The sequence below is a fragment of the Vitis vinifera genome, chromosome 19 (assembly GCF_030704535.1).
Source record: "Vitis vinifera cultivar Pinot Noir 40024 chromosome 19, ASM3070453v1".
NCBI classification, from domain to species: domain Eukaryota; kingdom Viridiplantae; phylum Streptophyta; class Magnoliopsida; order Vitales; family Vitaceae; genus Vitis; species Vitis vinifera.
Genome location: NC_081823.1, coordinates 3,577,787 through 3,592,681, shown reverse-complemented (window position 1 = coordinate 3,592,681; position 14,895 = coordinate 3,577,787). Strand labels below are relative to the sequence as shown.

Genomic DNA, 14,895 nt, shown 5'->3' with positions numbered 1-14,895 from the left:
TAATTATAATTCAGAATAATAAATATATTAATTTAATGATTTAAAATAAGTTTTAAATTAATTTTATCAAACAACTTTAATAATTAAAGTAAAAATTAAGTAATAAGTTTTAAATCAACAACTTAAGTATAATTTAACTTAAAATCAACTTAAATAATTAATTAAGTAATAAGTATTAAGTTTTACCAAATACTCATTAATGGATGCTTGCTAAACCAACCTAATTAATTAAAGTGGCTTAATAACTTAATTTAAGTCTTTAAATAAATTAAGTGTATTTGATAAAATAACTTAATAATATAACTTAAAGTTAAAAATAACTTTAAATAATGAATAAAAATAATAAACTTATTTTTAAATCAATATCTTCATTTTACCTTTTTACCATTATTTGTCCTTAATAGCTTCACAATCTCCTTTGCTACACCTCGACTTCCAATGTTACTTGATCTTTTTTGCCCTAGTTATAATTTATAAAAATAAATATGTCATTTTAATGATTTAGAATAAGTTTTAAGTTATTTTTATCAAACAATTTTAATACTTACAGTAATTAATACTTAAAGTAAGAATTAAATGATAAGATTTAAGTCAATAATTCAAATATAATTTAATTTAAAATCAACTTAAATCATTAAATAATAAGTATTAAGTTTTACGAAATACTCTTTTACTATAATGTCTTCTTTTTTTTTTTTCCTTTTCTTCAAATAAACCACCATAGTATGTGAAATAGAATTACTCTTTTAACAATCTACCAACTCATACAACGTTATTTTAACATTATAGATTGGAATTAGCTTGAGCATAGATAAACCGGTCAAGCTCACTGTAGGCTTGGGTATGGGTTTAGTTCAAGCAACCCTTAATCAAGATGAACCATCCTATTGGGTTCGATTGAAATTCAATTTCTATAGAAGCCCAATCCTAAGCCCATACGGCCATACATTTAATAAAATTCAATTATTTTACTTATATGTGATATGGTTTGACTTAGTGGCATTGTCTTATACGGTCTTTAAATTCCCCTTCAAAATCCTTTGCATAGACATTCTTTAAGGATATTTTTCAAAACCTCGTCGGTTGAGCTCGAACTTCAATACTCAATTGGGGCTCTAGCTTCAAAATGAGTACTAGCCTAGCCTTAGAGAGGTCGGGTTGGGTTAGGATAGAGCTTAGTGACAAATTGAATTTTGCTTTGACTCGAAAAAATTTTACGGAGTCATATCGAATTTTTGGTTAATAGCCCAAGTTCATACCCCTAAATATACATTAGAGTGGATGATTTTTGACATGATTACCATATAAGACTCGAAACAACAAAAATTTAAAGGTTTTAGATTAAGGCTAATCGTGTTTGTGTTGTTTTTATGTCGATCCACCTCAAACAACCTATTTTCACAATCATAATTTTTTTATTATATTTTTAGCAAATCGATTTAAAAATAATAATAATTAATTAATAATTCATATAAATTTAAAGTTTTAACTAAGTTAAACAAGTTATAATCGTGTTAAATGAATCATTGTGGTATTCAAATTATGTGAATTACTCTTAATTTTTGAGTTAATTTAATATATCTCAACCCAACTTAATTCAACTTATTTATTAAATAAGTTATATAGGAATCATGTTGTATCACCTACATAGTAATCAAATGATCTTTATTTCAAAATAATCAGATGATTTTTATTTCAAAAAAAAATCGGATACAATTATTAAATAGACGGTATTCTGATTCTCTCAACCTTACAATGATTTTTACCTTTGACATTGATGCTAATATAACAAAACACAACCCATTTAACATCTACGTAAGGAAATATGAATAGATTTCTAAATATGTTTTAATCATGTATACCACTTCGATACATTTAGACTTTGTTTGATAATTGTTTTCAAAAGTAGTTTTTTGTTTTTTAAAAAGAAAAACCAAAAAAACACATTTGACAATCAAAAAACAAAAAAACGATTCCCCTTCTTAGAAACAGAAAATAAATTATGTTCTTAAAAATATAAAACAATTCATGTTCTTAAAAACAGAAAGTATGGTGTTTCTTATAATATTTTTGAGTTATTTTCACTTATTTTTAGAAGATTATTTTTAAAAATAATAAATAAAATACTACATGTAAAAATTATTTTTAAAAACATAGAAAACTCAAAACAGGTTAAAAATATTTATGGTTGCAAATAGACTTTGATTTTATAGAACATTAAAAAATAATTTTTAATAACTGTTCTCATAAAAAAAAATCAAAATTATTTTTAAAAACAGTTACAAATAGAATCTTTATTAGTTTCACAAATAAAATGTATGAAACGACTAGCATTGGAATGCATCACTGAGCCTTTATCAGAGGAGCCCAGCCTAAAATACAAAGAGTGGAACTCCAAGAGCGGTTGTAACAAGCAAGATTGCAACTACATGCAGGATTGAAAATTAGTATTGTATCTGCAAGAAAAGGTAAGAATGATTAATCCTTTCATACGGGATCAGGAAACACAATGCAGAAAACACGATTAAGCAAACAAATGTAGGTTTCGATGTCGGTTCAGCCCTGCGAAACACAAGCCACCATGCTTCTAACACATGGGACAAGCGCCTCTCCTGAGGCACTTTGCTTGATCTTGCAGCCCACACCCAGCAACTCAGAACTTTGTCACGTTGGTTTTACTTGATAAGGCCTCTTAACTTTCCATGGATGCATTCATATTGTCATAATTTACAAACATATAGAGTTGGAGTGTTCTGATCTTCCAAAGTTTCTGTTTTCAAGTTGCCAATTATAAAACCAAGTTATTAACCCCAAAGCATTGACCAAGATTATTAATCAAGCAAAGCATTTAAGAAATCCAACCATGCCCATGTTCCTGCTTCAAATTTCAGTCAAAGACTATGTAAAAGAAAGCTTAAAGAACACTTGATGGATAGAGTAGCACTATAAGCAAACCCCACTTGTCTGGTTCTACAAAACAGCATGAAAGAGATGGGTTTTGATCAATCTGCCATTGAAGACGAGCTATGGAGATCTTGAGCAGCAATTGTTTGTTGATCATTCTGCTATGCTTTGTAGCTGGTGTAACACAAATCGATGCAGAAAGCCGAACCTGCACAAATCGCAACAGTCCATGCTTTCTTAAGCGGATAACTTGCCCAAGTGAATGCCCAACATCATCATCAACAAACTCGAAAGCTAAAGTTTGCTATATCAACTGTAACTCACCCTTATGCCAGGCTGAGTGCAAGAGTGAGATGTCTTCTCTTCAGCTATTTCACTTTCATCATTTAAACTTCTTTGGCTGTGTTCAAACGTCTGTTACTGACCTTATGTTTTGGTTTGATGATCATAGATCGTAAAGCAAATTGTAACAGTCCTGGAGCTGCGTGCTTGGATCCACGGTTCATTGGTGGAGATGGCATTGTCTTCTACTTCCATGGGAAGAGAAATGAGCATTTCAGCTTGGTCTCTGACCTCAACCTCCAGATCAATGCCCACTTCATTGGCCTCCGTCCAGCTGGGAGAACCCGGGACTATACTTGGATTCAAGCTCTGGGAATCCTTGTTGACTCCCACAGCTTCTCTCTGGAGGCTACCCGAGCAGTGGCCTGGGATGATGAGATTGACCATCTGAAATTCTCTTATGATGGGAAGGAACTAGATATACCAGAAGGCCATCTTTCTGCATGGAACTTCTCAGAAAATGACCTGAAAGTGGAAAGAACATCAAACAGAAACAGTGTTGTTGTCACTCTACCAGAAATTGCAGAGATTTTAGTCAATGTTGTGCCCATTACAAAGGAGGATGATAGAATCCATAACTACCAGATACCTTCTGATGACTGTTTTGCCCACTTGGAAGTACAGTTCAGATTCTTTGGCCTCTCGTCCAAGGTTGAGGGAGTCCTTGGCCAGACTTACCAGCCAGATTTTGAGAATCCAGTAAAGCCCGGCGTAGCAATGCCAGTAGTAGGAGGTGAAGACAAGTACCGAACCACATCACTTCTCTCTGCAGATTGCCGTTCTTGTTTGTTCTCACCAGCAGGAGTTTTCGACCAAAAGGACACATTGATTATGGACTATGGTACACTAGACTGCACTGGTGGAGCCACCAGTGGGATGGGAATAGTCTGTAGAAAATGAATCATACAGTGACAGAATAATTGAAGTTTATGCCTCTTGAGAATAATTGGGGTTGGCTGGCAGAGAGCAAGGAGCCCCCTGTCCTGCCCTAAGTAATGAATTCCAGTTCATTCAGTATGGAGTTTTCTTCCTTCTCATTGTTCAATCAAAACATGCAAAATCAATGCAGTGTTTTCTACCTTTGCTTGGCAAAATAAATGTATGTATTCGATCTAAGCAATTTCGAGGATTTGGGAAGGCACTAAACCTAAGGAAGTTAAGAGACAACCTAAATATTCATAAACATTGGCAGCCCCATTCATAAAAGGTTTCTCATAACCATCATTTGGTTAACACAGAAACGGCAAGGAAAATCATTTTCAAGATTTTGAGTTACTCATTATTGTTTTTCCATCTCCAAAACAATGAAACTCCAGGCTAGCTAAAGGCTAAAGCATTACATTAGGCTCACTGACTAGACTTCTGGGTATTCTTGGTTCCCAATAAAGAAAAATTTAAGGTTCAACACTTTGATCTCACTTCATCCCTGCATTTTCTCCAGAGTCAGGTAGAGAAGATCATCTTTCTAACCTAGAATGGATTTCTCATAATTCTGAAAAATACTAGTGCAGCCAATAAGAAATTTTACACAAAGATGATATAAAATCACAAGAAATTTTTTGCTACAGAGATAACATACTCTGCCTTATTTTCTGTACTCATTTTGTGAACATAAACTTATAATGCCAATACAATCCATATACTCAGAATGAATTCAATCAAGACACTAATAGAATCCTTGTGGTCTAGGCACCATTTCTGATGGATTAATTGGCACCCATCAATCAACTATATTACAACCGAAAACATATTATGGATGAAAAAATGAGGTAAAAGCCCAGAACAATGAACTTAGAAATAACCTTCATGCATTTACTTGGAGATTGTACTCTCGAGGCCAGGTCAGCCAAATCTTTAGTGGGGCATCCAGCAGCTGAGATCACAATATCGTGGAAATTGTTTCTTCTCATCTTCCACGAGGGTTTACTAGCTGAGAGAATACAGCACTTGTAGCTGCATCTTCTGCATCATCGTCTGTGCCAGAGTGCACCCCATCAATCATACTAACGCTGTTCTCAAATTGCTCGATTGGTGTCAACTGAATACCTGCAATATGATTTGTGCTGTTATCTTCAGGTTCTGTAAGAGCCAATGACGTCTCCTCAAGCTGGAGAGCATATTCTAGATTCCACAAGACATCCCCCATTGACGGCCTGTCAACCCCATGCTCAGCCAAGCACTTCTCAGCTGTCTCTCCGAACTTCTTAAGAGAAGCTGGATTCACCTTCCCAACCAGATTTGGATCCATGATTTGATCCAGCATACCCTTCTTTTGCCAGCTCATTGCCCATTCTGCTATATTAACCTGCTCCCTTGGTAGAACAGGGTTTAAAGCTGGTCTGGTGCAGAGGACTTCCATTAGGACCACACCAAATGAATACACATCAGATTTTTCTGTGAGCTGCTGCCTTCTAAAGTATTCAGGATCAAGGTACCCAAAACTACCCTTAACAGCAGTGCTTACATGGGTCTGATCCAGGGCAGGACCAGTCTTTGAGAGGCCAAAATCAGCAACTTTTGCTACAAAATTCTCATCCAAGAGAATGTTTGTTGTCTTCACATCACGGTGAATTATGCTCTGAGCTGCACCTGTGTGAAGATAATGAAGCCCCCTTGCAGCTCCAATGCAAATTTCAAGTCGTTGCTTCCAGGAGAGAGACGGTAGATCTGTTCCATAAAGATGGCTCCTTAGGGGACCATTAGCCATGTACTCATAAACCAGAATCATCTCTGATCGTTCATCACAATAGCCTATAAGAGAGACAAGGTGGCGGTGACGGAGCTTGGATAGCATTTCAATTTCAGTTCGGAATTCAGCAAGACCTTGTTCAGATCTGGGGTTTCCTCTTTTGACAGCTACTTTAGTCCCATCTTCAAGTGTTCCTTTGTAGACCCTACCAAAACCACCAACTCCAAGAAGCAGGCTCTCATCGAATTTGTTTGTTGCATCCATGATTTCTTGGAACATGAAGAGCCGGCCAAGATTGGTGGAAGCTAATGAGATGCAGCTCGCTGTTCCACTCTTTTGAGAAGTCGTGGACATCTTCGTCATGGTCTGGGAGTTTCCATATAAGGGCAAGGGAAGCCATGGATGCCCCTGGGTGGGGGTCTTCGACCTACAGGCAACAAAGCAGCAAATACAGAGAATTATGAACACCACAGCAACAGAAGCTCCCACAACACAACCAATAATGATTCCTATCATGTTCCTTTTTGTGGGTGGTTGGGGAAGGAGACTCTCAACTGAAGAAAGCCCATCCAAGCTTTTAGCTCCATTGCTGATCCTCATGATCTCCAAGCCATTCATAATTGCATTAGTAACATCAGCCATTGTATCTGGACCCACACTAACAGTCAAAACATCTGAATCTGCTGAAGAGTTGGAGATGAAGTCTTTGTAATACGGTACACTCAAATCACCAGTTAAGGATGAGAGATCAAGACTCTCCAGAGCAATATCAGAATTTATGAACAAGTTGAAGACAAGATTGTTCAGAGACGTGCTCAAAATGTCACAGAAATGCACCCGAACAAAATACATGAAGTCTGGATCGACAGAGAAAACCCAAGTTATATTGAAGTTCCCATTGCTTACATTTGCATTACCCATGGATTCGGCAGTGGAATAAACCAAATTCGGCGCTGTTTCTGTTGTGACAGCAGTAGTATATTTTATGTTTCCAGGGTTCACCGAAAGATTCTTGGCAGAGCTGTTCACATGGAGGTATTTCTCATCATTCTCCCAAGTTCTTCCAAGTGTATCATTTTGAGCAGTGAGCAAAGGACCCCCCATATTCAACCGGTAGACAGTTTCAAGGGCAAGTTCAGAAAGGCCACTAAAAGGAGCAGACGGGGACAGAGCCAGAGCCTGGTCAGGAAAAATCTCGTTTGGAACAGAGACAACTTCGATCGCATTGACAAAAGCAACCGAATTGTTTGAAGGGATGAAGGTGAGGGTCAAGGTATCCGAAGTCACATTGATTGCATACTCCTTGAACAAGTAGGAACGATTATAGTTCTTGAAAGTGAAATTGTTCAAGAGCACAAAACTATCAGTGACTACAGTTATTGAGGCTGACGTCAAGTCATGGCTGGAGTTGGAAATAGGGTAAAAATAGAGACGAACCCAGTGCCGCCCTTCCTGCTCAATTTCAAATTTGTAAGAAGCTATCCCGGAGAAAATACGAGCAGATTGATAAATGGGAGGCAAGGCAGTGGAACTGGAGACAGCAGTGACAGAATTTCCTTGACTTTTCAATACAATTGAAGATTGCACTTCAGGAACAAAAGTACGACCTTGGAATGTGAGGTTCTTTGAAGATCCACAGGCAATTAAGTAGTTATCAACGGGGGTGAATGAGGCATATGATCCATGGCCAATGAACCCCAAAAGAATAACGGCTAGAATCAAAGGCCCCCATTTCACTTTCTCCATTTTTGTGGTACTGGTACCCCAAACCCTTAAGTCCTTGAAGAACAGAAACTACCCCAACACCTCACCAATTCAAATTCCCAAGCCTCCAATCCACCAAAGATCTGAAAAACTCAACTCAACAAGACCCAAAAGGTCCTACAAATAAGCCCTCAATGCCCTAATAGCTCCCACCTAAAGAACCCTTTTTCTTCAAACACCCCAGATCTAACAAAACCAATGACACCCTCTACCTCAGGCAGCAACTAAAGCACTAAAATCTCTTAAAAATTACAGACCAACACGGCGAAATCAACAGCTTTGCCTAATATAAGGACCAAAAACTCAGGTGCAGATGAAATGTTGTGACACAAAACAGAGAAAGATCAAAGCTTTTTTAGAACAGTGCCCTTACCTCATCTAGACACCCAAATGCCTGCAGTCAGCAAATCCACTGAACTGGGTCTGGCTGAGGGAGGAAACCCAGTTGAGATTACATGAATGGCGCCATGAAAACCCATCAACCACGCCCTTTTAGCTCAGCTGCACCCACTCTTTCCAGGCTGTTGATTAGGCTGTCATATACAGAGAAAAGGGAGGACCCACTAGACCACCAACATGAAAAAAGAAAAGAACAAAAAAAATAAAAATAAAAACACAGAGACAATCACCAAATTAACAGCTGTTATTTATAGATATTGTAGTTTGAATTTATACCCAATATCTTGACCAAGACCTGCATTAAATTTCAGAAATCTCCATGAAACTTCTGCAGCAGAGCTTTGTTTCTATTTTTTTCATTTTTCATTTTTCTCTTTTTGAATTTTTAAGGCCTATGTGAAGAGAGAAATTCATACACATGTACATGCGCTAACAGCGGGATGGGGTTTGCTCTGCTGGGACCAACGATCATTGGGACCCATGCTTACGCGCTTTGGAGAAGGAGAGGAAGCAGATGACGGCGTCATTTGACCGTGGTGTATGGTGTTACCGTTTGTGGGAGGGCGTATGGCTGTGGCCAGTTGACGGCGTGACTTTTGTTGTTTATAAAATTATTAAACATGATTTCGTATCGTTAAAATGATTTGTTGATATTTAATATTTAGGAATTCTCGTAAGCATGAAATTAAGAGATGGTGGGTAAAACTTAACTCTTATTATTTTTAAGTTAAATTATATTTAAGTTGTTAACTTAATACTTATTATTTAATTTTTATTTTAAATATTAAAATTATTTAATAAAATTAATTTAAAATTTATTTTAAATCATCAAATTAATATATTTATTTTTATAAATAATAATTAAGTTAAAAAAAATTGAGTAACAATGAAAATAATGAAATAGTAAAAGAAATTGAGAAGATAATTATGAACTAAAGATATAAAATGATAAAATAAAATTGTGAATTTAAGAATAATTAATTTTTTTTACTTATTATTTAAAAAAAAATTATTTTAAATTATTTAGTTATTTTACCAAACATATTTAATTTCTTTAATGATTTAAATTAAATTATTGGTTTTACCAAAAACCTTGTAATTGTTTTAAAATAATGACATTTTTTATCAAAAAAAATAGTAAATATTTAAATATAATTTAAAATATTATTTTTAATAATGTGTCACTTAATAAAAAAAAAGTAATCATTCTTTATTTTAGCATTGGCCACAAATTTTCATAAAATCTACAAAAAAAATTTTTTATATAGATGTTTAGTAAAAACCCATTTGTTAATGATTTTATTTCAAAAAATATTCTCTTTGACCATTTTTACTAGCATTGAATGTTGATTTTTATTAAGCTTTTGTTTGGTTGTTGCAAAATACGAAAAAGACTATAAAAATGATTTTTTTCATATTTGATTATTTTATAGAGAAATATTAAATATAATTAAAAATGTATACATTTTCAAATTATTTTATTTTAATAGTTAAAATAAGTTAAATAATTTATTGATTTTAAATCATTTTTTTTTTCTTTGTATTTTTTTCTCAAATTTTCTAAAATCAAATATAGCTTAAATGTAAGATGTTTTTATTGATGCTTTTAAGAAAACATTTATCATGGACGTTTATTGACATTTAGACATAGTTGTTGATATATTAGTTGTCACACCAAAAGTTTGGAATCAAGAAATATGTCATTGATTTCAAACTTTAGGGTGTGACACAATAAAAGCTAATGAGACATCAAATTTGGCAACCCTATTCTAAAAGAAGAAAATTATGAGGTGTTCACCAATGAATTAAAATAACATTTTATAAGCGAACATAATTATAAGGCGTTTATTAATATATTAAAATATCATTTTATAAGACGTTTTATTCAAGAACGCAAGGGCATTTGGATTATTCATCTTGTCTAGGGTTTGGGATGAGGATAACATAAATCATATCATGGCACCTTAATACGATGTTTCATGATTTAAATGATTGGAACTCATCGTACTTGATTGAGATAGCAATTTTTATATTGAATTTTGATTATTACACCGATCTCAAAATCAATTAATCTCCGATAAAGTAAATTAACTTTATGCCTATTTTAAGAGTTGTGACGTATTCGAGTGAAATTATTACACTATAACAAATAGTGTAATATTACATAAAATATGACTTAATTTGAATTTTATTGAGTTAAAGAATATTTCTTACTTTTTACTTTTAAGTGTTAAAGTACAATTAAATTTAAAATAATCAATAAACCTATACGAGCCAAGCCAAAGAAAAAAGATGATTGTAATAAGAAGTTGGCCAAAAATTAAAAACATGTTTGTAACAGTTTATGTTCTTTGAAAAAAAAACAATAAAATATATTTAACAACTATAAAATACAAAATAATTTTTTGTTTTTAAAAATAAAAACATAATTTTTTTTTCAAAGGATATCTTTTATTTATTTTCTAAAATTTATTTTTAAAAATAATTATATAAATATGAAGAAAAAAACATCACATATAAAAGTTATTTTTAAAACACATTCAAAAACATAAAAAAGAAATGTTAAAACATTTCAACTTCTCAACTATATTTGTTTTATAAAACATTAAAGAATAGTTTCCAAAAATTATTTTAAAAACAATGATCGTTAAAAGCTTTGGACAATGTCGGTACATATCTATTTTAATTTTTTTTAAAGGCATGTAAAATATAAAGTTTTTATAAAAAAAATGTTTTAGTAATAATAATTGTATTTATTTTTTGTATATTTTTTTTTTAATATTTTAATAATTTGTGTCTCATCCATAAATATAAACATTATTAATTTCAATTTCGCGTTTTATAACAACAAATGACATTAAAGTTTTTGCTATTTATTGTTGTTAAGCTATTGAAGTTGTCATTTTTCACTACTAAATTATTTTATCAAATATGATTCATTTAATTCTTCGAAATGATCATCTATTTTTGGGTGGTGCATGGCATGATTTTGAGCTACCGCATCTCTTGACTTCAACTCCCGCTTGATCACCGTTCACCAGTGACTTCATTTTACACATGGAATGGTGGGGACACACTTGGATCGTAACGCGTCTTGTCCGGCTGCCGCTCCATATTAAGGCAATGCATTAATTTGGAGAAGCGCATGACCTAAGCTAAAAGGGTAGTTGTCCCTCACTTTGATCATAATGTTTCTTGACTAGCATTGTGAATTGTCCTCCACTCTGTGCCTTTATTTTGGTGATGCTTCGTTTGGGCCAAGGAGCCATTCTCTCATCCTGTCTTTTCCTATTAGAAGAATAAGACTAAAATCATATTTGGGAAGTGTTACAAAATAACGAGAATGGACGATAAAAAAAACAGAATAAGAATACATATATTTATGTGAAAAACTTCAAATGAAAAAAACTACAGGTAAAAAAGAAGAAGATCTACCATATTATAAAAATTGATACAAAAAATCTTGAACGGGTACGATAAAAGTATAATCATCATCATAATTTTAAAACTCTATACATCATATATATATATATATATATAATTAACAAAAGAAGTTCACATCATAAGGCAAAATCCCTACACCCCCAAAGGGATCAATGCTGGGTTACGAGACCAAGTTGATAATTTTAGATTCATCACATAAGTTTTTTCAGGTTTGACCAAAAAGAAATTGAGTCCCCAAACTTGAATAGTTTTAAAAATAATTTTTTAAAAATTATTCTTTAATATTTTATAATATAAATACCTGTTTTAAATTTTAAAATATTTTTAATTTATTTTTATATTTTTAAATATGTTTTAACACCTTTTCATAAATAATATTTTTACTTTTTTATTATTTTTTTTATTTAAATAATTATTTTTTGAAACGTCTCTTAGAAAATAAGTAAAAATAACTTAAAACAATTGAAAACTTTTTATGTAAACACCATATAACATTACCACATTTAAATCCAATCCATTTATCATGCACATCTGTGATATACTTAACGACTTTACCAACTTCACGGCTTTGAGCGAAAGTAACGGTAACGGGTGTGTGGGTTGGGTGAAGATGAAGTGACGGCGTTTAGGAGGCGTAAAGATGGAATCTTGAAATGATTTACCGTTACAAGTGACGTGTGAAGTTAAGTTGTTTTCTATAAACCGCCGCATTCAAGCACATGGCCACGATCCCTAACGTCCCCATCAGTTTCCGTTTTCATTATTATTTCTCCGTCATAAATCTATATCTTTTCTTTTTCTCTTTTTTTATTATTTTTTTTCCCCAACGAGAGCTAGACGCCTCAGCACAGGGAGAAGACTAATTCACATGCTTTTCACCTACTTATAGCAAAGCTAACTAACACCACGCCACGTACCCTCACTCCATCAGATTAAGCCACATAACACAGTGCTGGCCAGGGAGGAGGCACAGGCGCGTGTCACGTTAGGGTAGGGGCGTTGTGAGATGAGGCGGAATCCAAGTAGAAAGTCCGTCACGGAACTGTCTGATTCAGCCAAAGGGAGCGCCACGTGGGGTGCAGTTTTTGGTTTTTGGTGAAATGTGCTGTCACTTGAAGTTAGACGCACCGTCATTCACGTTGTGGCCGTGAATAGCGCGTCGTGATTTTTTAGTTTTATTTTTAATTAAAAAATAAATAGAAAATCGAGTGTCTTTTTGAAGTCAACTGACGTTGGTCTTTTTGAGCTGGAGACTGGAGGTGGAGAAGTTTCTTACATTTGACAAGAACAACTTAATAAATGACGATATTACCCTTGTGGTGGTCCGTGCATGGCTGTAATAAGGATGCGCTTGTGTGGGGTCTTTCGGACTTTCATGCATGGTTTCACATCGATTGACCCGAAATTCTTTAGGTAAAATCCCACAATAAACCCAATCATTTCCCATGCTAATGCAGATAATGATAGTTGTTGACTTGTAGTGCCCCTGGGTCGGGCCCTCTTGGGTTGAGTCGTGTTGGGCCCAGGCCCAACAGAAATCACACATTGGGCTTTAGTTGAGAACAACCCAACTTATAGAGGATGGGTTATCGGAAAAAGCTAACTTACCAAAGAAATACCTACCAAAGAAAGTAGTTGGACCTAGATTATTTATCTGCCTCAGTACCTTGTAACCTATGAGGAGCAGCCATGGCTCCCGACAGTTGCACCCCTCTATTTCTTCCCCCACCCCACCTACCGGAACTTGAAGTGGGGAAGAAGATAGGATGAACGTGAAGTGAAGAAAATGAAGTGGGTAAGGAAAATAATGAGTGGGGAAGAAGGGAAAAAAGAAAAGAAGGTGGAATTAGGAATAGGACTTGGGTCGAGCTTGTCTTGTGCTTGGGCCCTAGATGACATTTACACTGAAGGTAACCACCCTTGGGTTCCAAGAGACCTTTGCACCCGAAGCGACGCTTATGCCCTTGATTAACAAAGGCTTAAGAAAACAAAAAAATTTATACAAGAAGTCAGATTTATTTTACATTGGTATTACCGAACAGATTTTTAAGGAAGTTTTGGTGATTGTTTGGCACAAGTTCTTTGATGTTGAACATTTGAATGTGAATATCAAATAATTTGCCACCCACCAACTGCACATGGCCCCTGCCAGTGTGGGAACTGTCTTGTATGTTGGTGTATTCAACTGAGAAAGTGTGAGTGAAGATTCCTCCATTTTCAATGTCCATTTCTTTTATCATTTGTTCCTTACCATTTTTTTTCTTTGTATTTGTTGTGGTTTTATTGAAGGAAACTGCTGAGTCGAAGGCAAGTACAAAAATTAAGATAAGGAATCTGATGATGAAGTGAAGAATGATATGACTATGGAAGGGAAGGTTCTGCGATGTCCTGGTTGGCCCAGCAAGCGCAAATGGATAATGGGTCTTTTTTTTTTTTTTTAAATTATTTTGATTAGTTTCTGTTGTTTTAACTTTTTCCTGTGCTTTCTCAGCAACCAAACAGAAGACTAGTTGTTGAAGGCAGTGCGAAGTTTTTGTTAAAGAGTATTGTTTTTTCGTGGATTTTGTTTATTTGTTTGTGTTGAAAGAAAACTTATTTTACAGAGATATTGAAAATATCCTGCAGAAATTTCGAGGAAATTTCTGTGGGAAAAGAAAAAATATTTATGATAATTTTGCAAAAAAATTTAATAAATGATAAAACATTAATATTATGCATATTAAATTAGCGTTTTTTTTATTTAATATCATTGATTTTTTTCTCTTTTACACATAATTTTTTCTCATTTAGGGTTTTTCACGTAAATTTGTGTTTCTTATTTTGTTTTTCTTTGTTACCTATACTCATTATTTTGCATTAGCATTCAAAAAAAAATGAAATGAAAAAGAATTGAGCAATCATGCAATCAAATGAAAAAACTTGGGTTTTGGAAAATTTGAAGGAAATTAAAGGGGAAAAAAAAAAAAAAAGTGAAAGAAATAATCATGCAGTCAAATGAGAAAATTTTGTTAAGATATTAGGAAGGCTTTCCTTATATCATTTAGTGTTGAGATATTAGGAATGTTTAGATATTATGAAAGTTGAGATATTATAAATATTGAGATATTAGGAATATTGAGATATTAGGATATTAGTTGTTATTTCCTTATATCATTCTTTCCCATTTTTAGAATGGTGATTACTCTCTATATATATTCTGTACATGAACGAATAAAAGTATGAATGAAAAAACTATCATTTATCAATTTAAAGATAGTATCAAAGCCATGGAATTGAAATCCTAGAGATTTTGTCGCTATGGTAGTCCGACAGTGATCAACCATCCTAAGACAAGCCATAATATTGATAAGTCA

General features: G+C 33.8%; 2 protein-coding genes across 4 annotated transcripts; one reads left to right on the top strand and one right to left on the bottom strand.

Annotated features, from left to right (window-relative positions):
• Positions 1–2,831: 2,831 nt before the first annotated feature.
• On the bottom strand, positions 2,832–8,566 carry LOC100241800 (receptor-like protein kinase THESEUS 1). 3 transcript variants are annotated; one of them, XR_009465328.1, is made up of 4 exons: positions 8,375–8,566; positions 3,836–8,262; positions 3,229–3,711; positions 2,832–3,112 (listed from the first exon to the last, which is right to left on the bottom strand). XR_009465328.1 is itself a non-coding variant. In XM_059735656.1 (2 exons), the coding sequence occupies exon 2, from the start codon at positions 7,679–7,681 to the stop codon at positions 5,153–5,155; it is 2,529 nt and encodes an 842-aa protein (XP_059591639.1). In that variant the 5' UTR covers positions 7,682–8,262; positions 8,375–8,566; the 3' UTR covers positions 2,832–5,152. The 3 variants fall into 3 exon arrangements, 1 of the variants encoding a protein (XP_059591639.1); XR_009465329.1 differs by having other exon boundaries at positions 3,229–8,262; XM_059735656.1 differs by having other exon boundaries at positions 2,832–8,262.
• Positions 3,027–4,362, top strand: LOC100246927 (uncharacterized). Its single transcript, XM_002284578.5, has 2 exons — positions 3,027–3,252; positions 3,356–4,362. The coding sequence occupies exons 1-2, from the start codon at positions 3,027–3,029 to the stop codon at positions 4,144–4,146; spliced, it is 1,017 nt and encodes a 338-aa protein (XP_002284614.1). The 3' UTR covers positions 4,147–4,362.
• Positions 8,567–14,895: the final 6,329 nt, after the last annotated feature.